Below are 22,896 nucleotides of genomic sequence, written 5' to 3'. Positions count from 1 at the left end.
CGCCAAAAAACAAACAAAAAAAACCCACCCTGTTCCTGCATTTCCTGTGCTAGCCAAGCTGCTCGCATGGCGAGAGCCAACAGACTAAAGTGCGATTGAACGTGCTTGTCATTCAAGCAGTGACCTGCTGTCAGGAAAGCAAACCGACCCCAAATGACCGGGCCCTTCCCGCAGCCCGCGGCCCTTTCCCAGCAGAGCAGCTGGCAGCTTTTCTGGCTGCCAGAGCAACCCTGCCGTCAGCCTGTTGGCTTGGCAACGGCGCAGCACCAAGAGCCACACTTCAGCCTCACAGAGGTATTTCTTTCCAGGTTGTATTGCTGCATGCTTATTTACCGTTCAATTTAATAAATTTTGCAATAAAAAATCCTATACAGTCCTTATTTGCCAGTGAAATCAAATCATCTTCCCGGGAATCTTGCAAGGCTTTAATATCCATTCCTTGTATGGTCACAATGGCTGGATCAAATCTCTGCAGCAGCTTCAGCTGATCAAGGGCCAGTCCAGCTCCCCTCATGCCTTCTCCTCCGATATGAGGTTCCTTTGCAAGTGACACAGAAAAGCAAATTACTGCATCAGTAAAAAGTTCCTGGTTTCCTACATGTACTCCTCTAAGGCTATGCAGAGCTGCCTACCTCTTAATGCGGCCAAGCTAGATTTGTATCTGTCACACTGGAGGGGGAAAGTTGGAAATCATGTGGCCCTGCTTTTCTTGTCTTAACATGGCAGCTGTGTGTATGAGTACATGCACCAGACCCACAGACTGCTGAGGAGGTGGTGGTGGGGTCAAGCCCCTTTAGCCCAGTAGTTTAGTGATTGGGGCACTTAGTGAGGACAGGTACATACACAGATCCAAATCATTTCATCGCCCAAGAATGAAATCACCTTCATCATGAGAAAGCTGTTATCACCAGCCAATATGTCTGAAAGGTTTTTTTTTTTTTTTTTTTTTTCACTTTTAAGTGTTGAAGCTCTTCTGTATACTAATAGCTCTAAGTTGTCAAAACCAGTGATCCCTTAGTCACTAATACACCTAGTAACAGTAGTAGAAATATCTGGATTCTTTACCTTATAAAGTTCAACTGGAGAGACTGAAAGTGCCACTCCAGAATACTGCCTAAAGAGGCAGCATTTTGGAAGATGATGATGCTGCAGAAAAAAGTCTGAGCATCGGGTTTTCTATGTTATGTAATTAGACTAATGGGTAAATGAAAATACTGATACCACCCCTTACATGTGCATATGACAGAGTAAGAAAGAAAAGAATAGCTTTAGTGTTCTTCAATTTAGGAGAGGACATTTAGCATCAAAATCCTAGAGAAGAGCTGTGTTTAAAGACACAGCCATCTTCTGATTATGTTTTTTTTTTTTTTTTTTTTTTTTTTTTAATAAATATGGTGATTCGTGGAAAAATCTAATTCTTAGCTGGGTCATTCCTCCAAGAATTCAAGAGAAAAAAAAAGCCATAAACGTAATATCAAAAGAAATATCTCCTTTGTAAATCTAGTCTGGTGTAGTCTATAATGCAGCAGAGCAGAGAATTTTTGAGCCCTCAGACTTTGCTGACACACAAGCTCACCCAGACAGCACATGATGCGAGCTAATTGCTTAACCATGTACTGTGCTCTAAAGCTGGGCAGCTGAGAGGCTGCAGCCTGAGTCTTCTCTTGCTTTCCCTCAACAGGATTTCAGTGCTTTCCAGGTAAGAGACAAAAGGAGGTGCCTGTAGCAAACTGAGAAAACACACAAAGGGAGACAAGGGGTAGTGACTTAAGCAATGAAATTGAAGGATGGAAAGGTAAAAGACTACCAAAAATATTACAAAAGGTGAAGTGACTTGCTCATTCAAAGACCAATTTTTTCCTCTACCTTCTTTTTCCTTCCAGTTCAGTTACTGCATTTAAGCTGATACACAGTTATCTCCTGTGTGTAAATCCCTGAGAGGCAGTAAGTCTGCACAAAGGATCGACTGCCATGCAGTAACCTCCACCTATGAGATCAACACCAATGGCTCCATCTCCTGTTTTGCCTTGCACAACATGATTCCAGGACCCGTTGCAAAAGTGAGAACATGGGAAACAGTGGACTGGGTAAAGCAGGTGTCCACTGAGAGACTACAGAACATGGGAAATAAATGAAGGACCATGAGGTAAGTCAGCCCTAGACTCCAGCTTCCTGTTCATTGAAAAAGATCACCTTAGTTTACATTACTAGGGAGCTGGTTTCATAATACTATGATCTGTGGGTAAACAAACCAGTATCTTATTTAAAATATGCTATACACAGAAGTTTAATTTTTATATAGATGCCATTTTTTGTGTGAAAACTCAAGACATACTACTGGTGAGAGATCAAGTCTATGAAATCAAAATCTTGCAATTAAGTTAATAGGGCTTGTGTTTTGCTTTGTCATTCTACTGAGTATGAATTTCTATCCTGTTAGGTAAAATGTGTAATCTCAGCTGAAACAGATTGAATTGAAAAATACTGAGAAGAAATAGATGGAAAGTTTAGATTTGTACCAACAGGCAGAAGAACCCTGACATACAAAATCTTCCAAGAAAAACTTAAGTTCTCTCAAATCTTTAGCAGCCTTCCTATAATTTCTCATTGTATACCAATTGTGTATTTTTTTAATTTCAGTTAAAATATGCATCTAAACTTCTTAAGACAAGTCATTACAGAATTACAAGTTAAACAAGTACCAGATTTAGGCTTTTCCCCAAAGCCTTGATGATTAACAACTAACCCGCTCCAACACATCACAATAGCAAAAGAGAAGAGAGCCACATATGGTCTGATAATAAACTATTCTGAGGTACTAATAAAAGTGATATATTTTTGAAATGTATACATCATAGATAAAAATTCTAGCATCTCCCTATATACTACGTACCTAGACACCTTTATGTTAGACATTGGCTCCAGAAAAGACAAGGTACAGTCTTGGGACACTGAGCCTGAAATAAATTTATTCCCTCATTCTTGAAGTAACACAAAGATGGCTCTCATACATATAAAATCCTCCTTTCTCAAAGTACCACATTCTTCCAATTTATTTCCAATGCTTTATGTAAGTCTTCACTACTTCAGGAGCTTTAATAAAAAAACTACTTCACCTTTACTATTAACGTGCAGAGAGTAAAATATATTAATATAAAGAAAGAATAGCAAGATAAATTTTAATCTGTCTGAACTATCTTTTATCCCTCTCATGTTTTAAATGATTGTTGTACAAATCAAAACAGCCATAGTACACAGTGAGAAACTACTTAATGTTCCCTAAGTGAAGCTCAATTAAACATGCAAATAGGTTTAGCAGAGTCTCAGAAATTCCTGCATTGTTTCTATCTCAAGCAGTTAGAATTCTCTGCAGTAAAAATGATATTTATTGACAGTAAATACACTGCATAACTTTACAGTGCCAAAACAAGCTCATTGGCTTCTGTGAATTATCCTGTAAATAGTAGTACCTGTCGCTGAAGCTGGAGACATGGAAAAGTTTCTAGGGCCCACGCAACTTGCTCCTCATTTTCAGAAAGTGTAATCGTACATGTACTATACACAAGAACACCTCCTGGCTTCAGCAATTTCACTGCCTGCAGAGAAAAAACAAAGGTTTATATTTAAATGTAACAAGCTGCATATTAAGCAACATTAACCAAGAAAACCATTAAGCTATATTATTAAAACTTAACACTTAATTAAACTCATATCTTTCTGTCTAAGATAGACATTAGGATGCTATTTCTTCTCAGAGACTACATTAAAGGATCCCATGGATTAGAAAGGCTTTTCTTTCAAAAACAGCATTATACCTCATGCAGGTTATTAATGCTACTGAGATGATTCACCTTGTAAGATTTGTTATTTGTACAGCTCTGCCTATCTCAGACAGACACATTCTGTTTTCATCACCTGTTGCCAAGCATCGATATACATTATTTTTATCAGTGATATTAGATGTCAGCTGTTTCCACATATTTGGCATTAAGTTATATCTATGCTGCTTTTCAAGCTGTGATTCATTTTGAATACATATAATTCAGATGCAGGCAATCATCGTGGAATCTTGGCCTTCAGCATCAGCCCACCCACTCTCTTATTAGGAAGGGAAGTTGTAATATGGCCTCCTGGCTTTGTACTGCCTCCCATATCCCATATAGCACCTTACCGCACCACTGCAGGAGAGTTACATGCAGCAAAGTTGCAAGAGTCCACGCTGCTGCATAGCAAGTACTTTAACCTGCTCTGTGACTTATATCCTTCCAATTACTATAAACAAAAATGGATAAAACTGAAAGATTAAAAAAACAAATATAAAGATTTTTATTTATTATGTCTTACACATATCTTTCCCATGCTTCAAGGAATTGACTTTACCCAGCAGCAGATACGACAGAGCTGAAAGTCTAATTGAATGCTATCTTTACTTAAAGGAGGGGCTTTATGAAAGACTGGAGAGCACTGTCTCGTTTTATAAATATTTAAATGAACATAAATTATTTCAACTTTCCTCCTTCTCTTTGACTTCATCAGCTATGATTTAACTTGTTCAACACAACACCAGATGCAAGAGGAAAATAAATCCTCAAAGATCTAACATCTTGAAAGAACACCATGTGATTTGTTTTTTGGGAATTCCTCAGTTTCTGTAGCTATCAGAAAACAAAGTCTTAGATGATGTTGGGTTTAGCTCTAAAACAGGAAATTCCAAATTTACAGATGCATTAAAGAAAGCTGCACTACTTCCTCTAAGAAAAAGAAATATTTTGAAATCTTTTGGTGTATGGAGAATAGGAAACTGAAAACTTGGTAGATTTCAATTGATGAAAGTTACTCAGATACTTGAGCTTCAAAGGGGCAGGCTGCACCCTAGAAGCCATCTGCAGAAGAACAAGCATTCTGGGAACTACTGGTCCGTAAGGACTATGATAGCACAAGATCTGCTGGGAAATGAGGCAAAATGCATAAGCTTCAGTATTCTTCAAATAAATTTAGGGATAAGCTAAAAACTGCTGATGACTTTGTGACAGAAAAAAAAAAACTTTAGTTGGGAAAGCAAAGAAAGACGAAAAGCTTAGCAAAGATATCCTCTGATAAACAAGAGATGTTAGTACTTAAAGGTTTGTAGTATTATAGCAAATAAGAATAGGATCTAAAAACAGCTAAGAACTATAACTAGGAATGAAAGAAAGTGGACCTAGGAAAGGGCAAAGAACTGACATGAAATTTATATTCAGAAAGAGGGACATACTACAAAATGGCAAATAGTTTCATGGATTTTTTTCATGGAACTCTGGCACTCCATTTGCCTTGAATAGAAAGAACTTCGAAATTTTTGGTTCTGGGCAATTACATCCCAACACCAAACTGCTGAAAATGTAGGGAAAATGAGGCATCATTGGGGGAGGAGGGTAGTAAGTTTTACACTGCAGAACTATTTGTCTTCAATTTAATTTAGCAATCAATGATTAATACGTACCACAGTGAAAAGCTTGCGTTGCAGCGGCTGATAAGACATCACTTCCTTTAACGTTGAGGAATAAGACATGTTTGGTCTCTGCCCCATCCCACTACACGGAGCATCAAGAAGAATCCGATCAAATGACTCTGGTAAGAATGGAGGTCCTTCTGTAAAAACAGTTAGCAATGTAAAATGTGGTTGTCTTTCCTTCAGATTTCACTACAGATAATGACAAGCTATTACTGCCTGCCTGCCACAAAACATTTAAGTGCTGTAGATGGTTTCTGCAAAAGTGATCACAGTTAGAGACAAGCCTCAGCACTGCCTGTGGTAGATTTCATCTCACAGAAGAGTTTTACCGTTCTGGGAGCTCAAACAGTAGATGATCCCTTTAGACAGCAATATTTTTAAATTTTAATATTTTGAAAGTAAAATGTAAAAATCAAATCTGTTGAAACACAATTGGTCACAGGTGCTAGGTACCCAGCTGTACATAAGGTTGTTATGAACCACAGACAGCTCGTAACTGAATGAACAAGTGTGTAAATCTTTAGTGAGAGAAGCCCGTAGTTAACTTTTAAGACTGCCTGAAGTAACATAATTGGATTGTCTAGATAATGACTGTGATGCATATGGAACATAAAGCGCTTCATAATAATGTGCAATATTACAAGTTCTAATGTAATACACATGCTTCCTCCACAGCAGAACAATTTAATAAACAGTGATATGAAGACAAGAACTACTTCTGAATACTGCCTGGATAGATAAGGGAATACACAACTTATAGATGCAAAACCTATCCTTTCAACTTTCCAAATCGCACTGTCTTAACAGCCCAAAAGTTTCTATTGTCTTAGTGCTGGAGAAACTCTTCAGCTCAGGATTACCAAGACAAAAGTCTAGGCTCCATATATGTATCTGTGAGTAACCAACGAGAGCTTTGCCTCCTTTTTTCCTTCTGTCCCTCAGATATGCAGGCTAGGTCACAAGTGAAAACCAGTGGGTAACTTCACACTACCGCTACCTAGCTTGTTCCAGCACTGCAGAAATGAGTCTATTTTGGCACTACCAATTTATCTACCTCTGATTCATTACTACAACATTCAAAATATGTCATAATTGGAGGGCTGTACAGAATAGCTTTCATGATCTCTCAGTATTTTAGCTAGCTCTTGTTCATCTGTGTAACTGCTACAAACCACCTACAATATTTTACGCTCAAAGATGATTAAGAAAAAGTATCTTTAGGAACAAACTAGAAGGCATGGGGACAAGGAAGGTGAATTATGCAACCTGATCCCTACTTAGGCTAACCAGTGACTGGGATGAGATAGAGTGAGAAAGAACAGCATACTTTGCACAACAAACTAAAAATAATCTAGACAGCAGATACTGTTCAAATCATTTCATCATGGGAACAGAACCGGTATCATAAATATGGTCCACAGAAAAGCAAATGAAAAGAACTCAAAATAATACACTCTGCTTCTATAGAACTTTCCCCTAAACAGCTGAACAAACATTAATGAGCTAAACATTGCAATACACCCGGGAGTTAGGTATTAATAACCCCATTTTACAGATGAGGCTTCTGAGTCAGGAAAACCAAACAATTCTGCAGAAGTAATTTATTTCTCCGTCTAAGCCAAACAATTCAGAGTATGGGGTTAAACATCTTCATGAAAGAAGGTTTAAGGCTTCATCGATCTTTGACAGTATCTGGAAAAGGAATGCATTTCTTTTGAGCATATTAATTTATGATAAGGACGGTTAGTTTGAGCTCTGTATTTACTTTATGAAGAAGCTGATAATCACAACAGGGTAAAAAATGATAGGATATGCACAGTGCTGAAGCAACCTAGCTATCTGCCAGGATTTCAGAAACTTGTGGACTTGTGGCAGGTTTAATACTATTGATAAAAAAAAAGATTATTATTTATTCTAAATACTACTACTACTCAAGCTGTTTACTTTACCTTGTTCATCCTCTCTCTTCTCAACTGAAAGTGCCTTTGTTCCATCATAGCAAAATGCCTTAATACAATTCAACTGTAGCAATTCAGCATTCTGCTTAATTTTTTTGACCTTGTTAGCTATCTTGTCCATTGCTATTACTTCACCCTGAAAAAAAAAATGATTTTTTTTAAATAAAAAACATAGGGATTAAGTGGATGTGCAATTCCTGATTTATTTTTTTCCTTTGAAGCAATGTAATGAATGAAGCTTATTTTTCCCTAAAGAATGTTACTATTCTTAAATCTATCCTCCAGTAGTCCTCGTTCTGCAAAGCCAAATCAGTAGTCCTCATTCTCATGAGCTAAATCACCTCTTATACGAGCACTTGATGACCTGGTGCCACTGCTTCTTCCCTATCACCATTCAACATACTGCACATGCACATTAACATCTGATGGTGCTTGAAAGTTAGGTCTGTTGCTAAAAAAGTGGATTTACTGCACGTGCTGTACTGTGGATATACAAAGATAACTCCCTCTCTTGAGAGTCTCTCAGGAACAAGAACAGACTGAAACAGATCTTCCCCATCTGGCCCATTCCAGCCACTACTGGAACAATTTCCTGAAAGACATCTGGATAAAATGGTGGTATGGTCTAGGCTCTAGACAGTATTTTTTATACTGTCTATTTTCCAATTTTAAAGCCACACGTTCTTTCAGCACACAGCAGTAACCCATGATTTCCAAACATCATCAGTTTCATGAACCTGGCATATTCCTGAGTAGCATGCAAGGAAAACAAAGTCTTCCATTATACATAAGTCTGTAACATTCAAAAAGTAACCTGTTGAAATGTTTGATTTCAATTTACAGCAAATAAGGTTTTAAATGGGAGAGTGAGTTTTGGTAGTTTGTGCCCATTTCAGTAACAAACAAAACGCACTGGTAAGTAGAATGTGCAAATATTAGCATCTTGCTGTCCTAAGTTATCTGTGCATTCTCACAGAGATAAGTGAAGTATGCTATTAAAATGAACAATGGTCAGACTTTCTTTATTGAGACAGAAAATGCCTAATGACTCATCTTACCTGATCATGCATTAATGTTGCAAGATGGGTTGTTTTGCCTCCAGGTGCAGCACACATGTCCAAAATTCTCTCTCCTGGTTGAGGGTTTAAAACATGGCTCACAACCACTGAAGGCAAGTTCTATCATAAAAACAAAAATGGGACAATTCAAATCTTATGGTCTGTACCAAGACCTGTATTAAGGAACGATGAACATGTTTAAAAAAATAATTCAACTGTGAAGATACTTAAGATATTGCTATCAGTTCCTTAAAACAGAATTAAATATTGTGATTATGTAAAAGAGACAGTAGATGTCTGAAATCATCAGTGGCTCTTTGTTTTAATATATATATATATTGCTTTAAAGCTGCACATGAGTATCTATGACTGAAATGTAAGGATTCGTGACTAGGGAGACAACACTGCTAAAAATGAAAATAAAATAAACTTATACTACCGCAGACAGAGTGGCTTTGTATATTACAAATATTTTATGTTAACCTGGTATATTGGAACATTTACTCTATGAATATATTGGTGTAGTTTAATATCAAGCAATCAGATTAATAGTCAGGAATTTAAACTTGCTCAGTTAAGGTACTGAGAAGCTGTGCTACTAATTGTATTAACTGAACAGATATGCTGAAGAGAAGTAATACACAGTGTGAACAATATTGCATTGTACAAAATAAGGAAATACTCCAAAAAAATCTTTTCTAACGTGGCTGAACACAAAGGTACAAAAATCTTTTAAGGGTGACCTTACTACATGTTCTCTTTGCTTAGCACATTCTTAAGTTCCATGCTACAGCATTCAAGAAAATGAACAATAATTACATACTATCACTATCATATGTGGGCTTTCATCTCTCACACTGCAAATTCCTGTCAGACAAGCTAGTCTCAGAGGGTTGTGATCAGTGACACAAAGTCCAGCCAGCCAGTCAATAGTAGTGTACCCCAGTGGTTACCACTGGGGCCAATGCCAGCTAACAACCTCTTCAGTAGGGACCTGGGTAATGGAACAGAATGCATCCTAAGCTAATTTGCAGAGGATAAAAAAAATGGGAAGAGTAGTTGATAAACTGGAAGATTATGCTACCGTTCAGAGGGACCTTGGCAGATTAATGGACTAACAGAGATCTCATGAAGCCCAACAAACACGAATGCTAAATCCTGCACCTGGGAAAGAATAACCCCATGCACCAGCACAGGCTGGAGTCTGACTGCAAGGCGGCTTTGCAGAGATGGCACTGGGGATCCTGGTGGACAAGAATTTGAATATTATCCAGGAACATGCCTTCCTGGCAAAGAAGGCTGACAGCCTCCTGGGCTGTGTCAGGAAAAGCATTGCCAGCAGTTCAAGGGAGGTGATCCTTCCCCTCTACTCAGCACGGGTGAAACATATCTGGAGAGCTGTGTCCAGTGCTGGGCTTCCCAGTACATGGATATACTGGGGTGGATCCACCCAATGGCCACAGAAATGTTTAAGGGATTGGAGAACCCAGCGTGAAAGGAGTGGCTTAGAGAGCTGAGACCATTTAGCCTGTAGAAGTCTCAGGGGGATCTTATCCACATGTATATAAATGACAGATGGAAGAAAGTAAAGAAGACAGAGCTGGACTGTTCTCTGTTTTACTCAGTGATAGGACATGAGACAAAGGGCACAAAGTGAAATACACAAAATTCCATTTAAAAATAAGAAAAAGCCTTTTTTTAAAAAAAAAAAAAAAATCAAGGAATGTTAATACTTAGAGTAAAAAAAAATATTGGCATAGTCTCCATATCTAATTGAAGCATTCTTTTTTTTTTTTATTATTTATTATTTCAACAAACTGAAATTAAGAAATTTACCTGATCTAAGAAAACTAGAAAGTTCCATGATTTCATCATCCTACATTTCAACATAGCACAGGTGGCCCATTGTCATGTCTGCATATTTTAATCAGATTTGTTGTGGGCGGGAAAAGTAGCATTAAAGCTGCAAAAGAAAAAGCTGTCTTGAATGAAGTTCAAGTTCTCTTAAGTCTCAAGTTCTCTAAGTCAATGGAATATAGCTTAAAGTCAATGGAATAGTTGGAGATTTTCCTCATTACCTACAGAAGGATGTACCCTGAAAGAAGCTCACATTTTGTAGTTCATAAGCCAATTCCAAAATGCTAGAAGTTCTGTGGAATATCTGTGCAAAAAGAATTTTTGCTTTTTTAAGTATCTCTGAAGTCACTTTGAAGACCCTTATAATATATCAGAATCAGTGTGATTAAACTAGCTACATGTAGATACTACGTTCATTTTCAGTGCTTTGTTTTCTTTAAAGCCAAATAGTGAATTAGGTTCCATAATACACTATCAATGGGTGCTCAGAGGATATTCATTATTCTGTGAATAGTAGAGATTTTTATTTTTGTAAAAATCATACCTGTAAAAACAAATGACTAGGGAGCACATTGTCAAAGGATGGACTGAGGTAGACTGGCTCTATCATTCTGATGCCCATCCCACTGAAAAACATGAAACAAGTTATTTCAAGAACTCAGATTTATCATTTTTAACAGTATTAAATTAAAATCATTGTGCTTATCTACATAAACTTGAAAGAAAATCTTGCAAAAAAGAAAGCATTTATAAAATGACTAAGAAAAATACTTTAGCAATCTGATATTCTTTATAATGACATCATTAAGTTGGGTAAACTGTAACAAAATCTACTATGTTATAAATTGGAACTATCTGTAAAAAAAATGCATAAAGAAAATTTATCTGTTCTATACATGAGACAAACAGATATCTAATCCAAGTCTTGACAATACAAGAAAACGCATAAAAACAGATTAAAATATGTTAATTTCAATCCACAACTGCTTTTGGCTAGCCAGGTATGCATTAGGGCACTAGCATATTATTTCCTACTTAGATCTTCCTCTGTTTTTCTAGACTGTCTGAGATTTCGTTCAAATAACTAGGGAAAATATTTTTCAAAACCCTTATTTACCTGCAAAACAAAGGTTTAAACTTAGAAGCAACCTAAAAGTTTTGAATATGGATGAAGTTCTGCCATAACTTTGTTATGTTAGGACAAATATAGAAGAGAACGCACAACAATAAAAAGAACCTAACAAAACAAACACGTAAAACTGACCCTGGAAACAATACTCTAGAGTTCTGAAGATAACAAGAATGATTATTATTTTGTATATGCACTGCACAGTCCTACAACAAGAAGGAAGGATATGAGGAAGCAAACTTGCAGACTACAAATCTTACATACTGCCAGTCTATGTCAACAACGCCACAAGAATATAATACAACTATGTCTACTATGTTTAAGCTCTAATACACCAAAAATCCCCTAACAGTGTTATCTTTGTTGCTATATCTTTTGTAGTTTGTTCTTATGATATATAGCTTCAGTCATTAATTTGATGTCACACTCTTCATACACTGCTTTTTGTATGCATTTTAGACAACAGAAGAACAAGCCATATGCTTTGGATACAAAATAGAGAAGCAAGTATTCTTTAATTAGATAACTACCATGGCAGATGCTGTTATATTTTTAAAGATATATGACCTGCTCCCTTCACCCTCCAAAAAAACACCCTTGCAAATATTTTTAGGAGATAGAGAAATGGACAAGGCTACAGCTCTGTTGCATCCAAATAAGAGAAGAATTTAGCAAAATACAGTTTTACCAAAGATTGTTCTGTACTAATGTTTTTTCGTTCTATATTAATGAAGTAATATGCTAAGCAAATTTTGAAAAGCCTTCCATTTATTTCCTCCTGTCTTTCAAGTAAACTGCTATCTGGATTCCATTATGCAACTAAATGTGTTATCTGCTAATATTTACTGTAGAACTTTAATCATAATTAGGATTTCCTTCACATGCAGCCAGAGTCATCGTATTGCCATTACCCTAGCTGTGAAGTGACAAGACAGCAGGAGGGACAATACTATTATTTTCTCAAAAGCTAATGCTTCCCCCAAAATGCTGAAAATGCCTACATGCCACACGGGTCAAAGCCAACTTTAGCTTTCACGCAGGGTACAGAACATTTTAAAATGCCTTCCCATCTTCTCTCTTCCCCTTGAAAAGCTGTAGGTATAGGTTGCAGTTACTATGCACTTACTTCATTGGGCCACGCGAACTGAAGATTTCACTGCGACTCAGTTCTGAAACCCCATTTCCAAGGAAAACCTTGACTCCTTCAAAGTCTTTGGCTCCTCTTTTACATTTCCCTTCAATGTCTGAATACACTGAGACCAGATCTCCAGCTTTCATAACTGGGCAAAGAAAATAAATTTTGAGATTAATCTTATACTTGACAAGACAGTAGTGACCAAGTATTTTAGGATTTTGAGTACATAACTTCAACTCCTGTATCACAGCATAATTTAGATTGTCTTAGTGTAATAGAAGAAAAAAAAACAGCTAACCAGCATTAGGCTTGAAAAGTGTACATGGTGAATGGCTATCAACTACCTAGAGGTTTTAACAGATGCTAGATTACAGATCAGACAGCATGACTTGATTCTTAGAGGCTAGACAAACCTTCACTTTATTTATTTTTATCACCACATGGTCACCCAGGAGTTTTAAACACACTCTTCAGGATTCAGTCTTCTTCAGTGTACTCCAGTCACCGAAGTACTTCAAATCACACTGGTTCATACCCAGAGACAATTACTTCACGAAGGCAGTAATACTGAATTTGTCTTTCAATAGCTAGGTAGAACATAGCCACAGCTGCTCATCCCCAACTGTTGCTTTGATACACGATTATATATTTCTGTTAACATAAATTTTCCAATATGGCTCTCTTTCCTCTACAGCAACTGCTGTTCTCGTAATCCTATAAAAGTTTTACTTCTCCAATTAAAACCCTGCAGATCAGTTAAGTTTTAAGTATACAAAAACTCTTGAAAAATAGTTCTAGGGACTTAAATGAGCTTTCTGAGCTGGAATTAAAAAAATAGATGGGAAAGAGGGATGGTTTAGGTGATTTTGTAGAATAGTGAGGAAGCTCTATGAGCAGTGCTTGGGTAAAAACATGCTTAAAAATAAAGGTCCCCACTAACTGCAATAAACAATTTTCTGAAACAACACTTCAAAGGTAGCTGATTGGCTGGTGAAATCAGAAGATGCGATGAATAAGATGAATGACAATTCAGCTTCCCAAGAATTCCATGAGCTGTATTTGGGAATACTTTCTTCTACTTTTCAAGTAGCCTCCTGAATTCTTAAATGGTAGTATCTGCTGGATAGCCACTGAACATTCCTTTGTGCGTATGTGTTTATGTGTAGTTTCCTTTTATACATGACACAAAACATTTTGTGAAATTTGTAACTGTTGTTTTTTTGTAACTATTGTTACTGTTGTTTAATCTTCACAGAACAAAATTTTGCAGCAATTTAACCCATCAAACAAGCACAGTATTTGCCTTTTTTTTTTTTTTTTTTTTTTTTTTTCCCCTCCAGTACTCAAGCAAAAAAAGATTTTAATTCACGCTCTGTTGATAACTACCCTTTCTGTTAACCTGGGTAGCTTATACTGGTATTTCATAAACATTAAACTTAGAATGTCATTAGATAAATTAAACTCACCTTCCCTTCCCCCCTTTGATAATTAGTTCACTCTCATTTGGGTTGCTAGTTCAGTGATTAAATGTCTGTTCTTGCTGTATTTTCCCTAGTTAAAACTATCTATGCTTAATATGGCCTTATTATATTTGGCCTGCAGGAGCATGCCCTTCTATTTTATTTTCAAATCTGCAATTCTCCTGAAGCGTTGCTAAAGTTTTAGTTACAGTATCATTTCTTTTCTTTGAATTTGAGGTTTTATGAAGAATTACATGCAGCAATTATGATAAATCACTATTGACTCAAAGAAGGATTTTAATATTTATGAAGTTGGCAAAATAAGTGTTTTCAACAACTGCTACACAAATATACTTATTTCTTTAGCAAGTCCTAGACTAATAAACATTCCTGTTCAGTGAACTAGTCTTACGCACATGCTGAAAACTTCTTGAATGTGTTTTTTGGCAAAAGAATGAAGTTAAGTGGATGGAAAAAGGCTTTCCTGAATCACTTTGTTTAATAATAAGGACTATGATCATCAGTACATCTCATTACAATAGAATAATGAGGTGAATCATTCAAAATTAAACTAGTTTCACATAAAGTTAATTTGACCTTTAAATAAAAAATAAATAGGCTGCTGAACACTGAACATGTATACGTAGTTTTCTTTTATCTTGTCTAACAGGCATTGATAGATGGAAAAACAGAAATTTCCATTTCTTAAGAACCTGACATTAAAATTGATTTTTTTTTCATCTAGAAGTTTCTACTAGATCTCTCAAATCAAAAGAGATGAATGGTAAGAAACAAATTACCAATGGGAAAAAAAAATCCATTTTTGTAGATCTGTAACTTGGAATATGAGAGGATCATAAAGTCAAGTGCCTTCACGGCTACATAAAGAGAGAACACATCTTCAAGTACTGTTTACTAAATTATCACCCTACATTCAGCTACTATCCAGATGTATCTGTTGTGGAAACATTTTTTTTTTTTTTTTCCACAACATTAGAAAGCGTCACTAGTAAAAGAAAAAACAAAACACTAAAAAGCCAGCCAGATTTTACTTTAAACATGTCTTAAATAAATAAGAAATTTAAATTTTATAAGAAATACATATTTTTAAATAAATATAACAAACTGAAATCTTTGAGAACTAATACTTCAGCTAGCAATTATGTACTGTAAAGAGAACTTGTAACAATGCAAGTGAGAAATAATTACATATAATTTATTATAAGTATAGCACAACAATACTGAAATTTTCTAGCAAAAGCTAAATAAACTTAAAATGTGTATTTACACTATAATAAAACTGTAAGATTAATTTCAACTGTGAACAGAAGAAAAAAAATAATGGCACTATTTATTGGAAATTAAATCTTAGCTAGATGTATTTAGAGAACTCTTACATCTTGAGGTAGATATGATTCCAGGAACATAAACATGTGCTCCTCGAAGTACTGCATACCCACACTGTGCTCCAACAATGACTTCAGATTCATGTTTTTTTAAATCCCGCCTGAAAACAAGATATAGTTAAGTCAAAAAACTAAAATACTAAAATATATATATCTCCCTCAAATAATCTATGTGGTTCATAACTTTTTTTTTTGGGTGTCAGTTACATATTTTTTCTTCTATATTATCATGTATTCAACGTAAACATTTCATTTTACGTCCAAGAGGAATCAAAGTACAGAGCCAAACAGAAAAACAGCCCCGAAGTAAATCAGATTCAGACACATTCTGCCACTATTACAAACCTAATACAGGAATACAAATAAATGGTACTGGTTTCAAGAAATAATCTCTATCCCTTCCTAGGATGACTGTAAAGTCATCCTAGGCCAGATGACTGTAAAGTGACTTAGTGTTTAACAACTGCTAAGTACTTCTATAATAAACATATAGCCAGATGCAGAGAACTTTGCCGATAAGAACCATGAAGAAGATAGTTACCCAAACATATTAACGTGTAAACGCTTGAGTGTAAAAAGAATAGAATGTTCAAAAAATTTGCCACAAAAGACAATTAGATGTGAATGAAGGAAAAAAAAAGCATTACATGTTATTTTAGAATGTGTCGCATTTACTAACTAAAACAGCTTGTTACCAATCTCTACAACTGAATGATATAAACTGAATGATAGATGATATGTTAGTTTTCACAAAGAAAATAATTTAAATAAAATGTTCATCAATTAATTAAATAAAATCATGAAAAAATTCCTAGGGGCAAACACAGATCCAACAAAGGAATATATAGCTTAAGAAAGAAGAATGAATAGTCATTTTGTAGGGGATAAAACTTATTCAAGAGTCCTCTTGGCATTATTGATGCCAGTCTCCCTACTGCTTGCTTTGGAGTTGATCTCAGGGGAAGAAAACACTGCATTAAGCTATTTGTTTATAACAAATGAACTTTATATCCTATTACTATATCCAATAATTCTCTACCTCCTCCTCCCCACCCTCCCAACCGCCCCCTCAAAAAAAAAAAAGTTACATTCTTTAGTCAACCACCTACCTGGCTTTCCAGAGAGAATGCAGTTATGTTATATTTTCCCTATAAAAACTTTATCTCATAAGGAAAAAAACATCCCTATGCTTTCTTTTAAGGACTAAAACTCTCACCCAGTTTGACTGTCTAATAGGTCTTAATATAAAGAAGTTTTATTTATAGCAAATTAGTTAACTGTTTAACAAGAAATGTGTATGTAAAGTATGTGTTATGACACACTAAGGTTAAAGACTGAAAATTTGAAACCTGGGTCCAATGGCAGGAATTATTAAGATGTCCTGGAGTTCTGGGTGCTCAAGAACTGGAACACACATTCCTTTAAATTGCTGTTAAATTAAAAAAAAACATACACTTGTTAAGAATGAAAAGTAGTATTTAAGTAGTTAATTAGACTGAAAACTATTTTTCCATTCAGAATTTAAAGCTGTAGAGTACAAAAAACAAATTTAGTGAAAACAGTTGAGAGAGGTGGGGAAATGCTATGCTGGGAGGGACACTCCATAATAAAAACACCAAATAACGAACAAACAGAGAAGTACCAAGGCTGTAAGGGATTCACTGAGAGAACTGACTTCAGGGATTGGGACTGTGTCCTGACACTCATAACCCTACCATTTGTCTTTATTCTCTCATGGAGGAAAGTTGTATCATGTTATCACCAGGTCACACTAACACCACCAGGGAAACTTGGGTCTAATCTCTGTTATTATTTTGATGTAATTAATTATAAATCACAGTAAAAATCAATTTATGTATTGTCTGTTGCACTATACATGCCACGCTGGAACACTTTTTATTTCTGTTTTCAACTTAACTTTGATTGTTTACTGAGACCTGAGTCGTGTGTATAGTTGCAAAATAAAAAAAAATGACAGGTTGCCAATTTAAAACTACTCCTGGACTTTAAAAGGAGGATGTCTCCTTGTCTAAGGCTTTTGAAATAGAAGCCCAATACATGCAAAGCCATAAATTAGTTTGCATCTGATAAATAACTATTTTCTCTTAAGAAAGAAAACAATCCATGTGCATAATTTTATTAAGAACTGTTGTGTCATTTCCTTTTCTAATATAACCATAATTAAAAATATAAAGAGTTTATGAAAATCCATTTTTTTTAATTCAGCTTTCAGCAAAGCATGTTCCCTCAAAGCAAAATATCAATTTCCAGATTTCTAAAATCAAGCTAAAATTAGCATAACTCGTTACCATTCTAGCCAACAGAATGCTGTCAAGTGCCTCTGCATCAGAGAAACATCTTGGCTCCTGTCATCCAATAGCTCCCCATACACCCACTAGCATTAATAATTTACTTAAATAAGTGTATCTTTTTAAGACAAAATAAAGATCTAGGATTGCGTTTCCAAATAACGCGATTCTTAAACATTATAGCTTACATATTATCACACAACCAAATATTTAAGTAAAAATGAAAAATATGTAAAGATTAAAAAACAGGAGAAAAATCATGACAGCTGCTGGGCATCACTCTAGCAAGATTCTTCAACATGTAGATTCTCTTAATTTCTTAAACAGTTTATGCAGGGAAACATTCATCCAATCTCCTTTAATCTTTATTAAAAATAAGTTCTAAACATGCTAGTTAAGACACAGTATACTGAACTACAGTTTTCAACTGTTTCTACCGTCTTCTCTAGACTTAGATGCCTGTACATTATTTACTACAGAAATATCCCAATCCTATCTAAGGTCTGTATCTGCCACCTAAAAAAGACTTGGTTGTCTTTTTCCTTCTCTTGTTGCTTTTTGTGGATGTATTAGCTGCTGAATCCTGCCAGACAATGAATTTTCATTTAACATTTAATGCTGACAGGAAATCAATGTGACTGTATAATGTTAATAGTAGTCGACACGTATTAAGCTAAGGAATAGCTTCCAGTAATGAAAAGCTCTCTTAATCATGCAAAAGATGAAAAATCTTGTTATTTTTGCTGTAACAAAGAAATTGCACAAACCTTCCGGATCTCTTCAAACAGCATTTTTTTCACGTGTTTCACCGAGGCCAAGTGGGTATTGACTCTAACAGTTGTGAAAGCTGGTGGATGAGATAGATGACTTAACAGACATTGATATTTACTCTCTGCTTCCTTTGCACCTAAAGCAGTTATAAGCTGAGAGGAAAAGAAGATACATTTTAAAATAAGTATTAACGAGATTCACACAACAACCGCTTGCTCTATAAAAAACATAAACATTATGTAGAAATGGAGGAACAATGGTTGTGTAGTGTGCAGTAGTGAGGAATGTCTCTGAAACAGAGGTCTAATCCCAGAGACAACCTTATAGATTTCTTGAAGAGGACTTGTTTGGAAACGGTCTTAGTAGCAAGACGATTCCAAAAAGGCTGCAGCAAATACCAAAGTCAACTGCTAGTGAGCTCTGCGATACCGAAGAAAGAATACACCAGAGATGGACAAGCAGATTCAAAATTATCAATTGATAACTCTTAAACCAATATACAAAAACAACATGTTTGTGTCCCTTGACATTAGTAATTCATAAATTGTCTATAGTATTTTTGATTTTGCACTGGGGCAAGACAGTTTTTCTCTTTAATATTATGGATTTGTATTTGGTTAATTTCCATTGTGACCATTCTTCAGCAGGATTCAAATCTGAGGCCTCAGAGTTACTGTTTGGTTTAAATATTTCATGTTACTTTGACCCAACAGTCCTAAAGAATAATTTTGTATTTTAAACTGAACTATATTTAAAAATCTGTGGCTAATGTTGTGGTGGTTTTACCGTGCTAGGCAGTTGAACACCGCAACCGCTCTCTCACTCCCCCTCCTCAGATGAGGAGGGGAAGAAGTAAAGGAAAGAACAACTCACGGGTTGAGATAAGGATGATTTAATTAAAGAGGGAAATATATATATATATATATATAAAATTAAGGAAATATTATTATTAATTAAACAATTCAACTAAAGGGAAAAAAAGGGAAAGGGGAAGAGGAAGGGGGAAAGGGAATAACTAAACAAAACAAGTAAAGGCTATGTGGAAGTGCAGAGGAAAGAAATTACTCTCTACTTCCCACAAATGAGCAGGGCCTCAACGCACGTAGCTGGTGTTCGGGAGGAGGACAGACGTTTTCGCAACGAGAGCCCACCCCACCCCTCTTCTTCCTTTTTCCACCTTTTATTGCTGAGTGTGACATCATATGGTATGGAATATCCCTTTGGTTGGTTTAGGTCAGCTGCCCTGCTGATGTTTCTTTCTCACTTTTTGCCCACCCCCTAGGAGGGTCAGAGAGAGTCCTGATGCTGTGCCAGCACTTCTCAGCAGCAGACACAACACCGGTGTGATACCACTGCTGTTCTAGCTCCAAGTGCAGAGCGCAGCACTGTATGGGCTGCTGCAGGGAAAGTTAACATCCCAGCCAGACCCAGTACAAATGTGAAAATAACTTATTGTAAAGCAATAGTCAAACAAAATATTAAATTGAAGGAATATTAACACTGTTCAATTTGTGTATATTTGCTGATGAATAGTAGCAGTATCTACTTCACATACCTCGTTATTTCTGAACACTTTAGTGAGATACTCTTCAACTTCACGATGGAAAGATATTTTGGGGAAAAAAGACATCTTCCTTTAATGTTTAAATTCTCCTGGCAGAGATCTGAAACAAGCAACATTTTCTTAGCAGTTCTTACCAGAATCTCTAAGTTTACAATGGTAACATAAGACATATGTAACAAACTAAGCTGCACTAGCCTTCTGATTCTTCTGTTTGGACAATGCAATTTTACCTTGTTGAGTAAAATAGATATTGATCAGATTATGACTGTAATGCTATTGTTAATTAGATTTCAGCACAGGTTAAGCAGCATGTTTAGCATTTGCAGCACAGAAGGCTCTCATTGCAATAATGTTACCAGTTTCCTGGTTGTCATATCCTTCCCAGCCATACCTTCCAAGGCTACTGTATCGGTGTCTGAAACCCCAAGGTGTTGCCACCTCTAAATCCTGTCCCATTAAAGTTCCTCTACTTGTCCTTAGAGCAACTTGCCATTTACTCCTAGGATTAACTCACAAGGGTTCCTCACTTCGAGGAATTTAGCTTCGACTTCTGAGTCCCAACTTTGAAACTTTTATTCAATTACATCATCATATCTACTCATTTTTTAGAGATTATTTCTAATTTTTGCCTGTCAGATTTCTGTTCTCAAGCTTAACTTATTAAGCTTCCTCCTCAGTTCAAATGACTCAAATTTCGTAACTGGCAACAAGCATGTCCCTAGTCCAACGTGACTAGGGACAAAGATTTTTTTTTTTTCCATATAGACTTAAAAGCACTATAAGTCAGTTTTCTCTTGATTCTCTATTTAATTCACAGTAGGACTAGTGAAGAATTAATGCAACAGAAGATCTGCTGAACCTTACTGGAAAATCTTCAAGCTGTCTGGTGAATGATTACATGGTTAGAAGATACAGGATGTTTCTAGATGCTGCTTTAATTCCTTCTGCAAAGTCCAGCTATGAAGTAGAAGTCCAGCTATTGTAGCTCAGCACCAAAGCACCTTTTACTTCCTTGTAATTTTTCTCTGTAGTAATAAATCTGTGTAGTAAAAACCAAAACTGTGTAATAAAAAAACTGTGTAATTAAACATAGTTATCTGCCCAAAATTGTCTGCCCACCCTTGCATTGTCTGTATTTTTAAAGATTGCACACATTTTAGTCTGAAATGAAAATACCTAAGAATAGTTTATGTAAAACAATTTAAATTGCACGAAAATGAGAACCCCACACACTCAGTGAGGTTTATTCTGTCCATACCAATGAACTGTGAGTACTGAAATAGTAAATTTTCATTGTCTTAAACATACTTCATGAACATACATTGGAAAGTTGGGTATTATTCAATTTAAATAAGAAGCCTGAATAAGAGGTACTTCTCACTTTTATCATGAAAAAAAACTCTCAAAAATATCTTAACATTCCAGATTCAGTTGATGTTTTCATGCCAGAAGAATGCTATCTTTTTAGCCTTAATTTGCCTTTGAGCTCAAGATTTCCAGTTTCATAGATATGGCTTTCAAAGCCTTATTTTCACCATTAGCAGCCTTCAGAACAAATAAGCTGTAATGGAGTTAATTAACTTCTTTTTAGAATATAACAAAATATCCAATGAATTTACCTTGATATTTCCACTACATTTATTATTCCTACAATAGCTCATATTACAACCTAAATTACCAAATTTCAGTCTGGATATTTTCAGAAAATCTGACATATCGTGCCTCTGAGCTGTTGTCCTCGAATGCCTATACTGCGTTCCCCTTCCCCCACCAAAAAAAGATAAGAATATGTGACATACGGTTCACTTTTGGGAAGTTTTTCTTAAGAAGCATAACAAGTTATCATTCTAAAATATCCTACTCTTGCGATTTTTTTTTTAAAGATTTGGAAACCTCAATACAATTACACAGTCACCTGAAAACTGGCAGCAACACATCCAATTTATATCATTTTAAGACGTGAAATAGGCACTTGATGATAACCACAGAAGCCCACACTGCTGTTGAAGTGATCTCACGACGGCAGTTACTTCCTAGTAAACCAACAACCGATCTGACAGCGTGCTGGCGACAGGAATTGTTTCTAACGCATTTTTAAAACGTGTCTGAGCGATACCGCGAAAAATGAGCCGGCAGGTGGGCAAAACCAGAAACTCTTGGTCAAAGCACTGCACAGGCAGAAGCGCGGTGAAGTTCCACAGGTGTTACAAACGGGTAGGGGCACGATACAAATAAACAGGACAATTTTAACAGCCTGCAGTGCTGCAGAATCTCAGTGGTTTGAAACCTGATGCCAAAATAGGAAAGCCAGAACGCCTTAGAAACCACCATCCTGCTGAACGCGACAGCCGAGAAGCGATTCTGCAAAAAAAAAGCGCAGCCAGAAGACCAGAGCCACTGAGAGCAGCCCGGAAACGTTAAACACGGCGGCTGCCGCTCGGGGCTGCGGCTCAGGCTCCACGTGTCATCCCCACAAGCCCGGGGCTGGTTTTGGGGAAGCGGAGCCTGGGCTCCCTTCCTGACGCCCCCCCCCCCCACCCCCCGGCACTGAGGGCACCGAGAGGGCCCCGGGCCCCGCCTCAGGCCCGTCCCGCTCCCCCTCTCCCCCCGGCCAGCCCCCACCTGCCGCCGCGCCAGTGCCGCAGGAAGTCCCGCCCCTGCGGCCGCCGCGGATTGGCGGGAGCTCCTCAGGGCGGCGGCGGCGCGGCTGTCGCCATGGCAACCAGGCACATGGCAACGTGCCTAACGGCCTTTA

General features: G+C 36.6%; 1 protein-coding gene and 1 long non-coding RNA gene across 2 annotated transcripts; one reads left to right on the top strand and one right to left on the bottom strand.

Annotated features, from left to right (window-relative positions):
* Nucleotides 1–305: 305 nt before the first annotated feature.
* NSUN6 (NOP2/Sun RNA methyltransferase 6) lies at nucleotides 306–22,880 on the bottom strand. Its single transcript, XM_035319482.1, has 13 exons — nucleotides 22,764–22,880; nucleotides 21,006–21,180; nucleotides 20,133–20,241; nucleotides 18,574–18,729; nucleotides 16,847–16,926; nucleotides 15,489–15,598; nucleotides 12,623–12,776; nucleotides 10,912–10,993; nucleotides 8,511–8,630; nucleotides 7,444–7,588; nucleotides 5,483–5,631; nucleotides 3,471–3,596; nucleotides 306–538 (listed from the first exon to the last, which is right to left on the bottom strand). The coding sequence occupies exons 3-13, from the start codon at nucleotides 20,205–20,207 to the stop codon at nucleotides 326–328; spliced, it is 1,410 nt and encodes a 469-aa protein (XP_035175373.1). The 5' UTR covers nucleotides 20,208–20,241; nucleotides 21,006–21,180; nucleotides 22,764–22,880; the 3' UTR covers nucleotides 306–325.
* On the top strand, nucleotides 471–3,136 carry LOC118163021. The gene is made up of 2 exons (XR_004748788.1): nucleotides 471–2,146; nucleotides 2,441–3,136. It is a non-coding gene; the product is annotated as an uncharacterized LOC118163021 (long non-coding RNA).
* Nucleotides 22,881–22,896: the final 16 nt, after the last annotated feature.

The sequence above is a fragment of the Oxyura jamaicensis genome, chromosome 2 (genome assembly GCF_011077185.1).
Source record: "Oxyura jamaicensis isolate SHBP4307 breed ruddy duck chromosome 2, BPBGC_Ojam_1.0, whole genome shotgun sequence".
NCBI classification, from domain to species: Eukaryota; Metazoa; Chordata; class Aves; order Anseriformes; family Anatidae; genus Oxyura; species Oxyura jamaicensis.
This window is presented reverse-complemented; position numbering and strand designations above follow the sequence as displayed.